The sequence below is a fragment of the Amborella trichopoda genome, chromosome 8 (genome assembly GCF_054954075.1).
Source record: "Amborella trichopoda isolate Santa Cruz 75 chromosome 8, AtrichopodaSantaCruz75HAP2 v2.0, whole genome shotgun sequence".
Classification (NCBI taxonomy): Eukaryota; Viridiplantae; Streptophyta; class Magnoliopsida; order Amborellales; family Amborellaceae; genus Amborella; species Amborella trichopoda.
Window position 1 is genome coordinate 41327762 of NC_142343.1, and position 21011 is coordinate 41348772.

Sequence of the window (21011 nt, forward strand, 5' to 3'; positions counted from 1 at the left end):
TAAGGGTAATTGGGATATTTGTCTTAAAAAGACAGGTAATTTTCGATATTGTTGGACGGCACAGTACCACAATCATATATAACCACGTGTTACCCCATGTACCTTTCGCTCGCACGCTGTTGAAGAGCTCAACCTCACATCTTTTATAAACTTGGAAGTCGCTTGATATTTCCGATGTGGGACAATTCCTACTTGCCTTCAACAACGTGCAAGCCATCGTCACACAAGCTATTAATTATTGCAAGCCATTATCCATATGTGTAGCGTTTTAATTTAGCGTGTCAAATTAATAGCACTAATAAACGGCTATATAAAATTAAAAAATAAATTAATAGCACTCATTAATTTAGTGTGCCAAATTAAAAAATAGCCATATAAATTTTTTTGATGTTTATTAGTAAAATAGTTTTTTCGATGGGTTTTATTACAATATTTTATTTTTATTTTAATTTTTTTGTGGCTATTGTGCATATTGCCGATAGGATTTTTTTTTGAATTTTGGCATCTTTATTTTTCATTTTTTTGGGTAAAGTTATTTTGAATCTTTTAATATAATTACATTAGAATTTATTGGTGGTTTTATTTTTAATTTTAGTCATATGATATGGAAGCCTCTTCTAATAAATTTTTAATCACTTTTCAATTAGATAATATTCTAAAATATTTTCAATTTGTTATTACTTGTCTAATAAAATAATTATAAAATGTAAACTAATAATTATAATTTCAGTATATAATATTATAATTAGTTAAGTTGTAATAATTTTGGATTATAGTTAGTTAGGTTGTAATAATTTAGGTTTTTTTAGCGGATTAGGGTTTTTCGCCAAAACAATATTTTAATGGCCATTCTTTCATTGATTAGTCTACACTTTATAATAGTCCATGTATAATTATATATTTTATCCATGATAATTCTATGATTTTTTTTTATGTGATGCAAATTTAATATTTAATTTAAGTTTATACAGGGAAAAAGCATCTCAATATATACAAATTGATGAGAAAAATGAAAGTTAATAATATAGTACCCTCATTTCTTATTGGATTCCTAAAAAACAACATTTATAATGAATTTTAATCATTTTTTCGGATTTTTTTGAAGCTTTAATCCGACCGATTCAGCCGATTCCCGATCCGGATCCTAGATTCACCGATCCGGATCTGTTTTTAAGATGCCTGATCTGGGTCACCGATCCGCTTTTTAAACCATTGCCCTTATATAAACTTTTTACTTTTAGTTTTCCTTATTTGAGGGTGGTATCATTGCATTGCTTCTAATTACCATGTTATCTTCCTTATTTACTGTATGGATGGATTGATTTTGGTTCTTTTTCACTTTTAAGGTTACTTTTTCTCGTCAAGAAACTAAAATTACGGCAGAGAGACATTCCAAATCTTATGAGGGTACTTATTTGCATATCTCTTTTTGACAAAACATTATCATCGCTAAGTTTTTCATTTGTAATCGATTGAAAAATCATAGCTAAAGACTTCTTTTCTTATTGACAATGATGGTTAAAGATAAAGCAATGAGACTTTACTTTGAACAAATGTTCAATCGAATTTATGCTTTTCATAAGACCTTTTAAGAAAGGTATTATATGTCCATTAACATGCATGAGTAGTGTAATAGTATAGTGAGCCGAGTCAGCTAGTTTATTGGTCAGTTGGCCCTGGGGAGTTGTAGTGGGACCTCCAAAGCATATGAATGTCCCACCACACCACATCGATGGTGGAGATTTTACACTTTTAATCCTACTGCAAGTTTCGATTTTCTAGCTTATCCATGCTCTAATCTCCACCGTCCAATCAACCCCATGTGTCATAATAACCGGGCTGTATTGTACGATTGAAGGAAAACTCGAAAAAGTGAAAAGTTTATATAAGGGTGAGGCCCTAAACAATCAAATTAAAGCGTACTTTAAAAACTAATTAGAAGATGTTCTTTCGATGCTAAAAACTCTGATTTTGATCATCTCGACTTTCAGATGTCTAGATATGATAAAAACTAGATTTCAGGTCTTGAAAATAATGCATATTGTAATGTATTATCTATACCGTCAATTTTCAATATTTTCAAGTGTTCATAGATATATTCAACCTACACTATCTCTAATCTTTAAATTTTACAATTAGAGATGAAAAAAAAATTTATACCACAATGATTCAGAAACAATATATTTCAACAATATTTGAAGGTGCTCCTTACTTTGATTGTTTAGAGCCTCAATCTTATACAATATCATACCCCTTAAAAAAAAAAAAAAAAAAAATTGAACGAATTGATGGTTACAAAAAAGGGTGTGGCTTGTATAAGGTTGAAGTCCGAAAAAATCAAAGTAAGGTGTACTTCTATATATATCTAAGGATAATTTTTCTAGTAAAAAACTTTGTAATGACCTTAAAATTTATTTTTATTTTTAATTATAAAATTTAAAGCTTAAAAAAGAATGTAGATTCAGCAGATCTATAGACACTGAAAATATTGAAAATCAACGGTCCAAATTCATTTTATACATATATTTATATTTATTTTTATTTGATGTGGCCCTATTAAGAAAGTATATGTCTTAAATTTTGGGTTAAATTATATGGAAAAAATATTTTAACTAAAAATAATATTGAGTATATTATCAATGAAACTATCTCGATCATCCATTTAGATATAACGCGGTTATGACATACATAGAGAGATTTCTTTTTCTAAGGAGAGCATATACCATGTTTTTTTTTTTTCCTTCTTTTAGACGGGCCCCTACCCGTTTTTTTCAATAGTTTAGAGAGTTACATTTTGCAGATGTTAATTAGAAGATGTGAACGGTGGGAATGAATACCACGATGTGGTAACCGGGTATGAAAATGCCACAACCACCGCCCAACCCCTTTCCCAGCATATGAGTTGCTAGGAATCATTTCCCACTCCAGCATTTCATCTCCTACTTCCGTCATTGAGAACATATGGTAGCGATTAAATGATAGTGCACTACATGATATACGGTCCCTTTTGAATTTTGTTGTTGGTAAGACACTTTCCTGTGATCTTTTTATGTTTTTTTGTTTTGAAATTTTCATAAAGTACAACATGCTCTTATGGAAAGGAAAATTTTGTAAATATTATCTATATATTTAAATTTAAAAAATTATAGTTAATATTTTATATTTTATGTTTATGTTTTATTTTTTAGAGCACATCTAATACTTTAATTTTATATACATAAGATTAAGCTCAATTTTTAGATATCCATACTCCTCACCGTAATGAACATGTAACAATATGGAAATAATAAAATTAAATAAATAAAGGATGAAAATACCCCTAAAATTTGTATAGATACTTTGAAACATTTTATTTTTATTTAATTATTTTTTTACTTCTTATGATGAGAACTATGAATGTACAAAATTTAAAAATAATCTAATATATAAAAAAGAGAAAATTGAAATATTATCATGCTCTTAAAAATATGGGAGATGAATGTAAAATATAAAATATCGAAGATAATTTGAAAATTATATAGGATGTTTGCATAAAAGGCACAGTTTGTATAGGGCCTATCAAATTAGTGCGTACCTTCAAATAGTATCAAGAAATGTGGTTTTAATACTGAAAATCAATGTGATAGCCTTAAAATATATTTTCATCTTTATTTCTAAAGTTTAAAGCTCAAAAAATAGTGTAGATCCACATATCTTTGAAAATTTGAAAATCTTCAAAATTGACCTTCCAAAAATGCCTTACAAAATACATTATTTTCAAAACTTGAAATCCATTTTTCTTCTTATGTCCATCCATCTTGATGTCAAGATGATCAATTTGAGGATATTTTGATATAAAAAAAAAAGCCTCTTCTAGTGAAATTTTTGAGGTAGGATCTAATTTGATTGTTTAGAGCCTCGGCTCTATATAAACATTTCCCTTACATAAATTTCCCAATTTCATTATTTGGATATTATGAGTCTCGTTGTCAATGGAACAATATAGGCCCTAAGGCTCATATTGAATCCTGCCAATCTAGTCGACAAAATGCTGACAAGGACAGCCAAAGTCTTCATTCAATTCGCCGAAATGCAGTTTCCTCGATATTTCGTCATAACTTCGCTTTTTTTTTTGTTGGATGCCGAAACTCACAAAAATTAGGCCCCACAATTTGAAACCACACGAGTCACCATGTCAAGGGTATTTTCGTCACTCGGGTGCGACAATTTTTGCACGATTTCGAATAAAGGGTTGTTTATGTCATTTCCCACCGATCTTTTTCAACTTTTTCCCTAACTTTTACCCTATATAGAAACAAGGACCGTACCGCCATTACGTAAATTGTTATGGCATGTCCAGTCCATTTCATGGTACAAACACCGTGTTGAAATGAGAGAGAATTGTCTGAACTCCGAAGAGAGAGAGACCTTTTAGAAAGAGAGAGTAAGAGAGTTTAGAGAGAGAGAGAGTAAGAGAGAGTTTTAGAGAGAGAAAGAGGGAAAGAAACAAAGAAACACCGCTCTCAGGCGTAAGCTGGTTTCCACATTGCAGGAGAAAAACAAAGAAAACCAATAAAAAACCTCAAGGTTCTTACTGAGCAAAATCAAAGGAGAACGGCCGAATTCGAGGCTCTGAAGCTCCCCTGTCTTTTAGGTTTCTTGTATCACAAGCTTTCGATCTTCACCTTTAATGGCGGATTTCTGAGATCCCTTGCCATTTACGCTGCATTTGCTAAGGTTTTTTGGCTCCGTGGTATTCATTTACTGTGTTTTTGTGCGCTTCTGGTTCATAACTCAAAACTCTGCAACTTAGGCCGATCTTGGAGGGAGTTTGATTAGAAAACAAGCTTCTTCTTTTGATGCCTCTGTGTAAGGTGTGTTTTGATATGTCTTTAGCTAAATATTGTAAAGATGTCAGTGAAGTTTTGATTCATGTCGCCGATGTTTTGAGATTTGGATACTTAGCTCCACGTTTTCTCTCATTTTACAGTATTTTAATGCAGTCATTTGGCATTTATTGGTTTCACGAGAAATATCGAGGCATTGTGTTGTTCCAGATTGATATTTCCGCATTAATCGACCTGTAACTAATTTTCTCGCATTTTGAAAAATATCGATGAAACATTTAGGAAGCTTGTAGTCAGCTGGTATCTGAGTCTAATGAAACATTCATTTGTCTTTTCTTTTTCTTTTTTCTTTTTTCTTTTTTTATTTATAATCTCCAAAATGGCGTTATTTTTGGGGCAACATAATAGTTTTTAACTTTTAAGTCATAGCATTTGAAAATTCCTTTTTGTTTTTTGCAACTGTTGGCTTTGTTAAATAAATAAAAGCAAAAGAAATTCCCTTATTTTGGACTATTTTTTGGTATTTCTGTGCATTTTCGCCTCTTTAAGTTATTTGAAATTTTTGGTGTATATTTGTCATTTTCCGTTTTTGTGGTAAGAAACCCTTTTGGTTATATATGATAGAAATTTTGGGGATTTTATGCAAAACCTTCGATCGCTTGTTGTCTTTACTGATATTTGAATATTTATTTTGAGAACTTGGGTTTATTGGGATTTTATTTGTATATATTTCGGTTATCTAGGCTCAAGTGGAGTTTATGTATATTGATGTGTCATGTATTTTTAGGTAACAGAAAACTTTGAGAAGTTGCCATGTCTTTTACCACTGTTTGAGGTGTTTTGATGCTTTCTGGCTCTATTAACAAATAAGAGAGCAACTTTGAACTTTTGCTACCCGTTATAGCTATATTCGGCTATTCTTTTTCTGGAAGCCTCAAGCCATTGATTTTGTGCTCAGTATTAACTGATAGCGAGAATTCCAATTTAATATTTTCTACTCATTGATTCATTTTCCCTGGGTTTTTCCATATCATACTCACAATATTACGAATTTTTTGTGTTATTATTGGGTGTTAAGCATATATTTAACGGTATTCATCTGAAAATTCTTGTGGCTGAATGTTTAGGTAATCTCAAGTATTATGACAATATTTATAAAAAAAATTGCAATGTTTCAGGGTATTGCAGTGGGTTATGTTGGCCTGTTGGGGGTTTTAAATATTCGAGTGTAGCCTCTGACTCTGTAAATTTAACATATTTTAGGAGTAATTTTCAACTGACATTTGGGTTGTTTGCTCCTCTCAGTTCTTCATACTCTAGTACTAAGATACTAAAATACTAGTGTGTATTGTTGTGTATTGCAATTATTTATGGTTTGATTCCAAAGTTCAAATACTACTACAAGTCGATGACTTTTTGGTATTTGGGTGTTTTAAGAAAGTATATGGGTATAACAATCTTAGCATTTTGAATGTGAAATAAAGATATTTTAATGTCCACAGATAGGTTTATATGGGTATAACAATTTTAGCATTTTGAATGTGAAATAAAGATATTTTAATGTCCACAGATACGTAATCCTCTTTTGATGCTTCAATTTTCGATGACCTTCTGGTATTTTGTCAAGTTTTGGTCACTTAGTAGCTGCTCTACTTTGTTATATTCAGGTCAATAATGCATGGAGATTTGTTTGTATCTAGCATTGTTTGCAGAACCTTACAGACATTGGCTGTATCTAATTGACTTTGTGTATGAAACAAGTTCTTTGTATTTGTTCAAACTTTTGACAATTACGTTAGTGATTTTCCATTTGTTTATGATGTTTTAAGATTTTTTGTTGAACACTGTTGTCTCTTGAATAATTTCTACACTGCCCACTGTTAATTCATGATTGATTTACTTATCAAAAATTATAATCCTACATGTTTCCATATAAGAGTTCATTTCATGTCATCTTGAGCAGCCTTTTGGGTATTTATAGACTTTCGGGGAATTGGCCTTTTAATCTGCTGAACTTGAGGAATTTGTAGCTCCCATTTTAATCAAGTTCTACGTTATTGCAGTTAGGAATTAAGTTTTACGGTTTTTAATACATGGAACACACACAACTTGCCTCAGATCTTCTACTTTACCCTTTTTCTTTTGTTGAACTTCAAAGGTTAATGCTATACTTAAAATGACTGTCGAGGTATCTGATTGCACAACATCTCTAAAGTCGCTCCCCCCCTGTTAAATTTACTGAGTTAAATCAAATCCTTGGCACTCAGATTTTCTGTTTTTCTAATAAATTCTTTTCATGCTTATGATGGTTCTCTATTGAAGAACCCAAGCTCTTATGTTATAAGTTTTGTTATAATTTCCAGGTATCCAGCCCTACAGTTCACACCCTATCCTTCGACTCAGGCATGAATCGAAGCTCATGCTGAAACCCTGAGCTGTCTCTCTTTCTCGAATGGACATTGCAAAGCCTGCATCCAATATAACTGACATAGTCCACCGCTTTGCTAAAGTCTGTAGGCTCAGGTCCATAGGTGTTTTCTCTGATGAAAACCCTAGCTCAAACTCTAACAACTCTTTAGAAGACAGCAGTGATGCTACTCGAACCTCTGAAGGAAACGATAAACAGAAGGTCCACCCTCAACCAATGGAGGACCCCAAAGCCATTGAAGCCTTGGAAAGCCTTATAAACACTCTCTTCTCTAACATTTCCTCTCTTAAACATGCCTATATCCAGCTTCAAGCTGCACATACTCCTTACGACCCTGAAAAGGTCCAAGAAGCTGACTTGCTCGTGATCTCAGAGCTAAAATCTCTCTCTAAACTCAAGCAGTCATTTCGAGAGACTTATAAGCAGAAACCGATTTCTTATACGACAGATTCTCACTTTCTCAATGAAATTCAAGAGCAACAATCATTATTGAAGACTTATGAGGTTATGGTGAAGAAATTTCAAACCCAAATTGAAACCAAAGAGTCTGAGATATCAGAACTGAGGCAACAGCTTGAGGACTCGAACCTGAGGAAAGCCAAGCTCGAGAAGAGGCTTAAACAGAGGGGCCTCTCGAGCCAGCTCTCAGAAGTAGATGGAAATGGGTTTTTAGAGGCAGAAGAGGGGAATGGTTTTTTTGCAATGGAGTTGACGCCAAACTTGTTCTCTTCTTGGGTGGAATCAGCTTCTCGAGGTGCTCATGACTTTTCTAAGCCATTAATCAACTTGATGAAGGCTTCAGGTTGGGACTTGGATGCAGCGGCTACCTCTATTGAGCCAGGGGTTGTGTATGCAAAGAGGGCCCACAAGAAATATGCATTTGAGTCCTATGTTTGCCGCCGCATGTTTAGTGGGTTCAAGGAGGAGAGCTTCTCCCTAGAATCGCACCCATCTCTAAAAGCAAGCCTCTCTCTAGATTCAAACCTCTCTCAAGAGTTAGAGGGGCTATCCGTTTCTAAAGAGGGATTTTTTCACCAATTCCTCGCTGTGAGGGCCATGGACCCATTGGATATAGTGAGCTTGAACCCAAACTGTGTATTCGGGAAATTTTGCAGGTCCAAATATGTCAATTTGGTTCACCCCAAAATGGAGGCCTCGTTCTTTGGGAATTTGGATCAAAGAAACTATGTTTTAAATGGGGGTCATCCAAGAACACCATTTTATCAGGCTTTTTTGAAGCTTGCAAAGGCTGTATGGCTTGTCCATAGATTGGCCTTCTCTTTTGAGCCTAAGGTCGAGATTTTTCAGGTGAAGACAGGGACCGAATTTTCAGAGGTCTATATGGAGAGTGTCGTGAAGAATTTGGTGGCCGATGAGGAGTTTAGAGGTCGGCCAAAGGTCGGATTCAGTGTGATGCCAGGGTTTAAGGTTGGGGGTAGTGTGATACAATGCCAGGTTTATTTGACAGACATGAAGTGTGCTGATTGACATGAGAAAGAGAGAGAGAGTTGTAAAGTATTTGCAGAGGCTGGTTCTGTCCTAGTCTTATTTTGGGGGTGATGGAAGGGAAAAAGTTTTATTTTTACTTTTTTTCTTTTTGTCAATTAATGTCATTTTTTTTAGCTTCTTTGTCTGTTTTGTTATTTGGTTTTTTCTGTAAGGTTCTTCTGTAAAAATGTTAGGGTGTAGGGAAGGGTGGCAGTGGAGGTCCAATCATAATGATGGAGGGATTCAAGTACTGGTAATTGTATGGTAAGTTTTGAATTATCAGGAACTTGAGTTTTTTTCATTCTCTCTCTAAGAACTGGTCTTGCATTCAAGAGCTGGGAATCTTACTTGAAAATCATAGACTTGACTATGTGTGAAGCATCTCTCCATACCTCCACATACTGGTAATTGTGGTCAGAATCTCTCTCTCTCTCTCCCTTGTGTAAATGAAAGGAAGAGTGCTTTTAGCCTTTTACATCCGAAAGGAACAGAAGGAATTTCGCATCATTGAGGGACCGAGCGGGATATACTCTTCATTTCTCTCTCTCTCTCTCTCTTTCTTTCTCTCTCTCTCTCTCTCAATTCTCTCTCTCCAACATGGCGTTACGCACACATCGAATGAGGACGAAAGATTCAAAATTCAAAAGTAGGTGACCCACGCGGCTTCAAACAGGTGTCAATCGCATGGGTTCCTCTTTCTCAGTTTATATATCTATTGTCTACATTGTCTTTTCCAGCGAAATTCTCTTCATTTCTTTATAATCAATTTTTTTTATGTTTATTGATGTTAAAATAATTAATATCAAAATAGCTATGAGGATAAATTAATTCAATTGTTTACTCGTATTGTTTGATTTAATTTTAAAATACCCATCAAAATAATAAGGGTGCCGTTTGTATAGAGCCAAGGCTCTAAACAATTACAATTAAAGTAAAACCCACCTTCAATAGGCTTGAGAAATGTGGTTTCAATAGTAGAAATCATTGTGATAGCTTTAAAATATATTTTTATTTTTAATTATATAATTTAATGTTTAAAAAATATTGTAGGTCGAGCATCTTTATGAAAAACTTGAAAATCTTGAAAATTGACTGTCTAAAAATACATTACAAGATACATTATTTTCAAAACTTGAAATCCATTTTTTTCTCATGTCCATGCATATTGATGTCGAGATGATCAATTTGATAACGTTTGAGCATCAAAACAATCTCTTCCAATGAAATTTTTGATGGAGGTTCTAATTTGATTGTTTAGAGCCTTGGCTCTATATAAACTTTTTTCAAATAATAATGATCATTATTTGGAATGGTTATATTTATAATGTACAAAATGCTAAATAATACATCTCTTGTGGGAATTTTGGTAAAGTTTTTAAAATAATACAAAAGTACATTGTACATGGAAACTCATTTGAAAATACTATCAACTTATACCGTAAAAGTACGATAGGCTTCAAAACCCACCAGAAACGTTAGCCCTGAAGCTAGAAAGCTCTTCAAGTGAACATCTCGGCTTCGTAATGTATGAATATTAAAAGAAATTTCGAGTCTTTAAAATACTGTAGTTTGTAATACATTATCTCATTTGTCTATTTTTTAATATTTTAAAGTGTCCAGAAATTGTTTGATTTTTACTATGTTTTTAGCTTTAAATTTCATAATAAGGGGTAGAGATAAATTGTCAGGCCATTTTGAGGGTTTTCGACAGTAAAGCCTCATCTTTTGAGGGAGTTTAGAGGTACTTGGTTACTTTGATTGTTTAATATTGACACTTTGTATAAACCGCACTTCTTATTTTAAATTTTTATGCCTATGGAATTTTGTTGTTAACATTGGGCATCAAACTCGAAATTCTCTGTACATTTTATTATTAAAAAAATCCCCATAAAACGTTTTAAATTTTTAAAAAATGAAAACCCAAAACCCCAAGATACCTTAGCATGTAAAGCAAGGCAACCATTTTAAAATTTTTGGGGCACGAAAGATTTTTATCGTTTTGATACGCAACATGAGCACATTGTATCACAAGTCGATGTCAAAGATGACAAAAATGCCCTTCAATTTATTTTTTCATCGAGTTAGATATAGGTCATTGTTGGTAAACTTAAGCGGGTCTGGCCACATGTCATCTTTGCAGTTTGGTGGGATTTTCGGAAATATTTTGTGGGGCCTAAGCCCATCTTTGGGTCGGTCGTCTAAGTTGTTGAAAGGCTAATTGGAATATTTAGCAATTTAGTTGATTTTTTCCCATTTATGTGAATATTTTAATGACAGAATAAATAAGGCTTAGTTTATTGCTTTGATATTCTGAATTTAAAGGACGAGGTCAGGACTTTGATTATAAGAATCAATACACGAAAATCGACCCAAAAATAAAGAAAATTCTTTGTCTCAAAATTGAAAGGGGCACCTTTGGCTTGAAAGTCGATTGATATTAACTAATGGAAAAAAAATTATGAATCGATTGGCCTACACCACAGTGTAGATCCCCAAGATTGAAGGAGAACGACATGAATCAATGGCATACTTAATTTTATCTTTATCTCATGTTAAAGTTTAGCGTTCTAGATCGTTAGATTTCATTTTTTTTTGTTTTTGATACAATTGTCATGTTGTAAGGTTGTAATACTATGATTTGTATTTTCTCTTATTTTATTAAATGAAAAACTGAGGGCTCATCAATATATTAAAAATATATAACAAATTTGAGGTTGAGTCTATTGTTCTCTGCTTATCTGCTCTGTGTTTTCTCCTTTGATCGGAAAGAAGGATACGTATGATTTAGCCGAAGTATATAATTTTTCTTCTTTCTTTTTTAATTCTTTTCTTTTCTTCACGGTTTAGATCACTTACAAGAAGTCTTTTTACAATATAACAACTTCAAATAAAATAAAATAAAATAATACAATAGGATCTCAAGAACTTGAAGCCATTCAAAACCACATATTTCATTAACAAAAAAAAGACACAACCTATGCTTGGGAATAAAAGATATAATAAATAAATATATGAAAAAAAAAAAAGAGTGTCGGAGATTACCTCAACTGGGCTTCTTACACCCCACACCGAGTCACCACATTCTGATGACGCAGGATCTAATGATCAACCTTCAATTTTAATTAGGAAAACAAGTTTGAACAAGCCATACCAATGGAACATGAACCACTTTATCACAAATGTCAAACCCTTAGGTGAATCTCCTTAGCAATGTAGTTTTAGAGATATGCTTCTCTTTTCTACTACAACCCTATAATGTAAAACCCCAAAGAGTGATGAGAGAAGATGAGAGACTCCATGAGAGAGTAAAGAGAACCACTATGAGATGAAATATCGAAGATGAGATAGTTGGGCTTGCCCCTTTTGGTCTCTTGAAGGAGAGAGAGAAACTTTCTTAAGAGACGGAGATTTTCCCTAGAGTGAGGCATACCCCCCTAGATGGATGAGAGAGATATGGAAATATGTGGTAAGAGATAAAGTGTAGAGATTTGGGTAGGGATCAATCATTTTTTATAGTGCTTGAATAGGATTAAGGTTTTCTAGGGTTTTCTTTAGCTTGTCATTCACATGAGATTGAATATGAACTGTTGATCTTTGATGACTTGTGGGATGAGAGATCTGAGCTCTCCATTCCATAGATGGGTCATCAACATCCTATAGAAGGTGCTAGACCATTGTCTCCCACTTTCTAAACTATTTTCCTATCAATTACTTTAAATAAAAAATTAACATATCATAACATTATCTTTTTTTATTTTTATCTATAAGCCTTCCCACACATTCCAAAATATTAATCAAATATTCCTTAAGGCTTTAAACTTTCAAAAACAACACAAACTCTTCTCTCAAGCTTCAAAGCTTGAACACCAAAGAAGAAAGATGTCATAGGTGGGGCGTGCCACCCATGGTGGCACATAATAGGCCCCACCCAACATGCAATGGTGGGCCCAAATGACCTATTAGGTCTCTCATGCATTTTAAGTTATTTTTATAATTTTAGAAATACACAAAATCATTATTTGAATATTTAAATCATTATAAATTCAATATCTCCATTTTTATAAATCCAAATTTGATAAATAAAATATTCAGATATTTAAAAAAATTCAAATAACAATTTTAAAATTAAACATAATTAAAATAAAAAAATTAAAATCTTGATAGGAAAATATCCACTAGGGCACTCCATGTTCAACCACGAACCAGACATGCTTTCTTGAACCAACCTAATATTGCACATGACCCACAGTTTATGCAGGGGATCATTAGTGGGTCACCAAAGTTTAGCTAATAGGCAAGGGTTGTAGTGCCAGTATATGGATTTCAGGTGCCTTTCCCCCCCCCCCCTCGAAGACGAAACACAAGGTCATCCTGATCTGATGCAATCTATAGCTTGATGGTGCACAGGGGGTATCTCTTGCATATGGACACTCTTCACCCTAAAAGATGGTACGCTTTTCCGAAAACAACTATCGATGTGCATGCTGTGTGATGGAACAAATGATAAGGCTTTTGGCCTCGTCCCTAAAGGCCTCCATCGTACATAAAGGCTATACAGTCCCGCGGCTCACTCATCTGAGTATACTCCGACCTTATCAAGGAATAACCCATATAACCCTCATCTGTACACTTCTCAGAGCCCAGGCAACATGGGTTCTCCCCAACCAGACTGACCTAGCACGTCAAGTACGGGCCAGTATCAACAAACATTGTTTGCTTAATATGGTCCATAAGGGACCACATTTCCACTGAGTTCGTGTTCCACTATATAATTTCATTTTACAAGGCCTTTAATCGCCACATTCACCCAACACGATCTTGACCATCTAACCCATATTGTGTTACAAATGAGTCGGCTCGAAAAAGTCATATCTCTTAAATAATTATCTAAATACTAGTATTACGTGACACCATGAAGGCCACAAGATTAAGCAACCCACTAAGATCGCACAGCCATGAGATTTTTCTCAATCAGTTTTAAGGTGACTATTGTTCCCCGTGTACATTTGGTGTTTGGAGAGCGAAGGTTTGATTGGTAGACAAGATTTCGTTTTCAGCTTCATTAGCTTTAATGTCTTGGTCACGTGTCTTGTCTAATGCACATTTGTTGACTGCGGATGAAGTGCAAGTACGTTTAATGGTAAGTAAATACTGATAATATGTTTACAATCTAATCTTTTTACTAACTTTTTTTCTTGGGAAAGTATAGAACGAGATCATTTACATTCGATACAAAGTGGTCGCATTAATCTTGTTCATTGAATGTGAAATTGGGTGGCTGCAATTAGATTGTTTAATGTTACGACTTTATGCAAACCACACCCATATATAAAAGACGAAATTTACATAATTTATCAATCAACTATTTTTTAAAGTTGCTAAAGATTATATACTCGTGGTGGTGCATAGCATATGTTCACTCTCTTGGTTAAAATCCTATTTAATATTTTTCTTGGAAGTTTAAATATTGGGGATTGACCTACTAAACCGGCCAACAACCTCAAAAAGAATAAAATAAATAAGTTCCATTCCCACCCTGAAGAAAATAATTTCCTACCAACCTTGTCAAAATAAATAAATTTCTACCACTGAATGGAGACAGTCCAACTTTTCAGACAAACAAATCTAAACATTTAGAAATTCAAATTCCAATTTTCTTTCTTGAAAAAACTCATATAGAGGTGACAATAAGGGGATCCCAAACAATCAGATGAAGAAATTGAGTACGTGTACAATTTGTTCCTGAGTCACGTACTTTGTTTTGCGATTATTATGTTAATTGAGGTATAACTAAACGGGTAGCAGAGAGGTTGTTTATGTTGGAAGTTGCTTTTTTTTAACTACACAAGTGGAGGTTTCTTCAGGTACCCCACCTTTTGTATTACCAGTAGTGTTTCAAACCCATATTGGCCAAGGGATCTGGCCATTAAGAAATGTGGTTTGGATCAGCGATCTGGGTAAAAAACAGGACTGATTCTCCATTGTGAGAATCAGGTTCCCAAAAAAAAAAAAAAAAGTACAAATTTCAAAAATGTTAAAACATGGAATCAGGTGGGTCGACATAGATTACCAATCCACATCCCGATTCCCAATCTAGAGTGCCTGTTTTTCTAAACACCGATTGCTATGCAGAAAATTTAGAAGAAGTGAGATAAGCGTTCTGGTGGGATTTGACATTTGAGTGCGTATATTATGCACCCATGGGAGTATAGTGTACCCTTACTCCCTTGGGCAAGAGATGAATTTGGGAAGGTTTTCTCTTTTTTATCTAAATTTCTGGGAACCACGTAAAAATCACTAGATAATTACATTCGCAAGTAAAAAATTTAGATTTTGGATTTTTAACACCTAGATCTCACGCTTCAAAAAAGACGGTTTCTATTCCATCTGAAGGCACTATCTTTTTACAATAAGACCATTTATCTTTGGTACAAGGTGGTCACAATTAATCTTAACCGTTAGATGTGAAATTAGATAGCTGCATTTATTCCATTGACCAAGCTCAAAGTTCAAAAGAATTTTTTCAAAGTTTGTAACACACTCAAGCTATCAGATTTCACATATGATAGTTGTACATAATTGTGACCACCTTGCATAAAAGGTAAATGGTCTCATTATATACAATCTCTGTTTTTTTAAAGTCACGGATAATGTAATTAGAAATTTCTTTTTTCTTTTTTTTTTTTTTAAAGTACAACATACAAACTGAAGATGTTACATCCCAAAATTTGGGGTCCTAAAAATACCCCTAGATTGGACTTTTGCTTGAGGTAAATAAACAAGGCTACCTTGGTAGCATGAATTATATTGGCTTAATATTTATAAAAGTCCTTGTCGCTGTTTTCCATATATATTTAGACATGAGTACATAGGCTCTATCTCACTCAACATCAACCGACTCATCCTCACCGTCAGTTGGATGTTGACGGCCCACTTAACTATGGCTCGTATACATATTCATAGTCAATTATAAACGATGGATATGGCATACTTCCCTTTAGGACGAGTCTATATTATTGTATAAAATTTGAAAAATGATCCTATAGGACACTCTCCTATTCACGTGTGTAGGACCCTTAAAAGATTATCATTAAAATTGATACGGATCTCTTAAAAAGTTAAATCCTACACCAATGTGATAACTTTTCTAGAGACATGTGCCAATTTAATGGTGCTCCTTTAAGCTGCTACACACATGAGTGAGAGAGGATCCTATAGGATCATTATTTATAAAATTTATATAAGGTACACGGTGCATGTCTAAAATCTTTAAAAAATGCTTGTTTTAAAGTTGGAAAAACATCTAATTGATCATATCGACATCGAGATATATAGATATGGAGAAAATAAGAGATTTCAAATCCTAAAAATAGTACATCTTGCAACACAATATCTAGACTATCAATTTTCAAGATTTTTATGCATTCGTAGATCTACATAATTGGAACTATTTTTTTTAGTTTAAAATTTTATAATTAGAGATAAAAATAGATTATCGCACTTGATTGTTTAGGCTTGCAACCTTGCACAAATCACAACCTATATTATTTTCAAAAAATAAAGTTGGAGACCATGACTTCAAATGTAAAAATTACGGAATGTGTATAGTACTTCTAGGTTTATTAGAAGAACCGAAATCTCTCTCTACGTTTATTAGAAGAACCAAAAATTTGTGTCTCAGTGACCTTGGGAGTAATTCTCGGCTCAAGTGGGGATTGAAAATTCTTTAGGGGATCGATTATGCTTCTTTTAGTGTTAATGGGATGGGAATTTGGGACCAAAAGTAATATTTATTAATATGGAATAAGGGAATTTTATGTGTATGCTAAAGTAGGGACATAACATGCTGAAATTAAGTTGAATCCTTTGATGTTCCCCTTAAACCAAAAGATTATATGCTCTCGCTTGAGCTTATCCTCCAATCACTCCCTCGAATAAAATCCAATTTAGAAATATTTTTGGGACCCTGAATTTAGGGGATGCCATCCCCACGAACTAGTGACCGACCCAAAAAAAATCAAAATACATAAAGAATTATTCGAGATGGCTTTTTTCGATGAAATGAAACATTTGATTCATATGACAAGAGAAAGATTTGTCATTCTTTAATCGGAAAGAAAAGATATGTGGCCATGCAATAGGGATTAAGTGGAATTGATTGGGTGGCAAAGTTATGCGGACACTCTTTTATTCCATATTTCGGACCTTAGCATATTCTTGTTTATGGATTAATCTCTATTGGGCTCTGCCCTTCTATAAGTTTCTTACTTTTTGCGTATGTCGTCGCTGCTCTTTTGGCAGCATCCACTAATTCGGAACTTAATTTGAAGGTCATATTTCAACTCAGATATTTTCATGATGTCCCTAATAACCAACGAATGGCAAGTGCTTTTCCTTGTATAGATCTTATGTGAATATTGAGATGTTATCCTATTTTTGAGTAGACAGATCTAAGTATTCAGGAACTCAAAATCCAAATTCTTCTTTTTCATTCTCAATATAGTCATCCAGTGATTTTAAAGTGGATCCCAAATTTATAGATGGAGAAAATCAACAGAAGTAGACCTTTATACAGAGGAGTAAGTACACATTATGTTCCTGTACACTTTCTTTCCTTACTTTAAGATTCATTTATAATGTTCCTTTAGCCTGTGGACCAGTGACACATAATTTTTAAAGGGTTTGAACATGGATTCTACAAAGGCAAAATATCTTAAAAAGCAGAAAGATGCGTTTATAATGGAGTCTTTTTAAATAGGACACAAGTCACAAATGTCCCTTCTTGCTATTTCAATATCAAATGTATGGGATTAACAAGAAAACAGGACTAAAGAAGGGCATAAATAAAGTATAATTGTGGGATACAGGCTAGAAGTGGCACTAATGTCCATATTTAACTCCAAGCTTAAAAATATAGAAAACAAGGATTGTATGATTGTCATTTGTATAAACTGTTGGAAAGGACAAAAACAAGGTGCCTTGATTGTTACAAAGGGAACCAACATAAATGGCAATATCATTAAAGAGTTAAGGGGAGAGAGAGAGAGAGAGAGTTGCTTAATGAACTAGTGCCTCTTGCTTAAGGAGATTAGAGACTTATTAATGTCTCAATCTGTTGTGCTTTGCCACACGGAGTCTAATGCTGAGGCTGATTCTCTTGCGAAAAGTGGTGTTCATCAAGCTTAGTTGGTGATTACCTCGATTTTTGTATCTGTTTATTCTCTTTCTTCTCCTCTTATACTTTTTCTTGAAGCTAGTAAAATGTTAACATTAAAAAACAAATGTAGAAAACAAACATCTGGAATGCTATCAAGGAAAATGCCACCAAGTTGGACACTACCATAGTCAACAACTCATTAGTGCTTCTTGTACCTAGCTCCTGTAACACTCTGTTTCCTTTGTCTTCTTCTCAAGGCTACCTCATGGGCTCTTATCTGTCTCATGTCTTCTCTCCAATGAACCTGAAAATGTCACCACTGGACATGGCATTGTAGCACCTCAAACAAAGCAAAGAAACACTTTATATATGATTATAATATAACCCACCTAAATCTTTTTGCTCATCCATAGAAAAACAGCATAGTTTATTTATCCTGTAATTTGAGAAGTGCTGGATTGCAAGAATTATAGAGGAGCCAATAATCATCAAGAGTGAAACAGGAACATGGGAGTGTTGGTTGTGATACCTCTGACTGTGGACTCATTAGACAGGGGAAAGGTTTATAAAAGGTGCCAATTTTATATTGTAGAAGTAACGTGTATCTTAAAAATCTATTAAAAAACGTTGTTCCAATGCTAGAAAACCCTCCAATTATCCACTTGAGCTCGAGATGTATGGATATGAGAAGAAAATAGAATTCAAGTCATTAAAATAATGCATCTTGTAACATATTTTCTAGACTATTTTCAAGATTATTCAACTATTTATATTTCTCCTCAACCCATTTTTTTTTTTTTTTTGAGCTCTAATTTTATTATTAGAGATGAAAATAGATTTTCAAGCTATCATAAGACTTTTCAACACATGTAATGCATCTTTGGGCTCAATTTAGAGGTGTCTTACTTCTTTTTCTTTTTATTTTGGGTAAAACAATAAACAATGAAAAAATTACAAATACAATCATCAAACATCCCTTTCTAATGGAAATTGGAAATATCATGCAATTTAAAACGAAATTTGATCTCCTTTGCCATCATCATCATAGTTGATTGCTTGAGCAATATGAGTTTGCCAAATCTCCAAAATACCTCTAGAGGACCTGCAAGAAAGCACATTGCATAATAATATGGTTAGTTGTCTCCTCTTAGAGGAAAAATGGATCTAGACATTAGAGGTAAGCTCTTAGATCGGATAGGCCCATGGTGGGAAAACAAATAAGCAAGGCAAGCCATGTGAACCATTTTTCTCTAGGATGGGATGGGATTCTCCTCATAGCCTTGAAAGTTGGCTAAATGGGGGCATTAAATCTGATGTAATCTCAAACACTGCCTACTGAAAAATCACCATTAGTATAGTGGATCATGACCAACTGGTCCTATAAGGAATGCATAGGTAGCATATGTGAATATAGTTATGCTCAGACACGGACGAGTGGGCCGGGACGAAAGAGCCCATCTTTGAGGTGAACCTTCGATATTGTCAAACACCTTGAACTTTGCCAAATAACCTAGGGCATCTACCCCATATTTCTCCCTTAAGGATTGCTTTGACAACCACCGATCTGCCCAAAAATCAATTAGTCTTCCATCACCGACTATCCATGTAACATTACTTCATAATCTATTTAACCCCAAGGTTACCCCCCTCCACACATGTGAGCAACAACTGGGCTGGGCTAACCAAACTAATGAGTAGCGAAAGTATCTATATTTGAAAAAAAAAAAAAGACGATGGCGAGAAAGGTTTTGAGATTACTCTCCAAGCTAACTTCATCATACCAACCGTGTTAACATATCCCAAGGCCTCCTTCAGTTTTCTAGCATACGATGCTCTAACTGACCAAATGAAATCCCATGTTATCAATTGTCTCTGCCCAAAGAAAGTTGCACTAGAGGATTTTAATAGCATTACATGTGTGGCTTGGAAGAGAGAATGAGAGCAACCATTCTATAGAACTGTAGGCACCCTGAAATGGATAGAGATAGAGCTTCCCAAGAGCTAATCCAAGATATGGTCATTCTAAGTAAGCTATGACAGTGGGAATACCTTAGAGGATAATGAAAGAGATGGAGGCTAAGATATTTTACAAGAAGATCACATGTCCCAAACTAGATGGTATCAAGTACCTTAGCTCTTAAGCTTGTGCAAACCCCGAAAAATATAGCTTTGTTTTTATTATAATTAAGCTGTTGAGCCGTTACCCTACAAAAAAGAGCCAATAATGTATTTAATGGTTGGCACCGTTTGAGTTGAAGCCTTACAAAAAATTAGTGTGTCATCTGCATAAATAAGATGATTGACCCAATAATTACACATCAATGGAAAAGCAAGAGAGATGTATTTGGTTGCAATAGCCACATCAAACATTCTACCAAAGTAATCCATACAAGGAGGAATGGGCATAGGAAGAGAGGTTCACCCTATCTCAAGCTTTTTTTCCAACACACCCTAATGTATATGGGGTGTGCCTTACTTTGATTATTTAAAATTGACGCTTTGTACAAAACCATACCACCCTAGGCCAAGGGGCTCAACCTTTTGCTAAGGCGATTTACTCTGCCGAATCATGTACAGAGCCAGAAGGAAATTTTGAGATAATAAAAGAAAGCTAGTAAAACGTAAGATAAAACTAAAAGCAAAATTAAAAAATCCAAATAATATTTTAAAATATAGAAAATAGATTTAAATTTTTGACTTATAGCTGGGGACATTTTAAAAATCCTAAAATAAAAGAAAAATATAAAAATGAGGATCATGAAAAAACACTCACACATATTTGTCAAAAAAATCCAAATCATATACAAAAATTATATAACAATCCCACATTTTTTTGAAATTTTTCTTCTATACCCCAAGTTGTGCTCGACTTCGAGTGGATTCAGGTGGCTCTTGTAACACTCACTGCGCCCATTAGAAAGAGCCCTTAATATGTTAATTATGATGAAGCTAATTGTTCAATTGATGCCTTAGGGGACGTTTGGCAACCTGGAAATACATTGTGTGGGAAATATATTATTTACGTGATACATTACCTGTAAATGGATTGTTATTGTTGAATAGTATCTAGATGCAACTTGCGAAATACATTGCTATTGTTTAGTTATGTTGA

At 34.0% G+C, this 21011-nt stretch overlaps 1 protein-coding gene across 2 annotated transcripts; it reads left to right on the forward strand.

Moving 5' to 3' along the window:
• The first annotated feature begins 4382 nt into the window (after positions 1 to 4382).
• LOC18433569 (protein GRAVITROPIC IN THE LIGHT 1) lies at positions 4383 to 9043 on the forward strand. 2 transcript variants are annotated; one of them, XM_006843653.4, is made up of 2 exons: positions 4383 to 4853; positions 7190 to 9043. In XM_006843653.4, exon 2 carries the CDS (start codon positions 7279 to 7281, stop codon positions 8740 to 8742), a length of 1464 nt encoding a protein of 487 aa, XP_006843716.1. In that variant the 5' UTR covers positions 4383 to 4853; positions 7190 to 7278; the 3' UTR covers positions 8743 to 9043. The 2 variants fall into 2 exon arrangements, with proteins under 2 accessions (XP_006843716.1, XP_011623072.1); XM_011624770.3 differs by having other exon boundaries at positions 4383 to 4716.
• Positions 9044 to 21011: the final 11968 nt, after the last annotated feature.

Excerpts from the sequence above, each read along its gene's own strand:
- LOC18433569 (XM_006843653.4), top strand. The coding sequence starts at position 7,279 with ATGGACATTGCAAAGCCTGCATCCAATATAACTGACATAGTCCACCGC.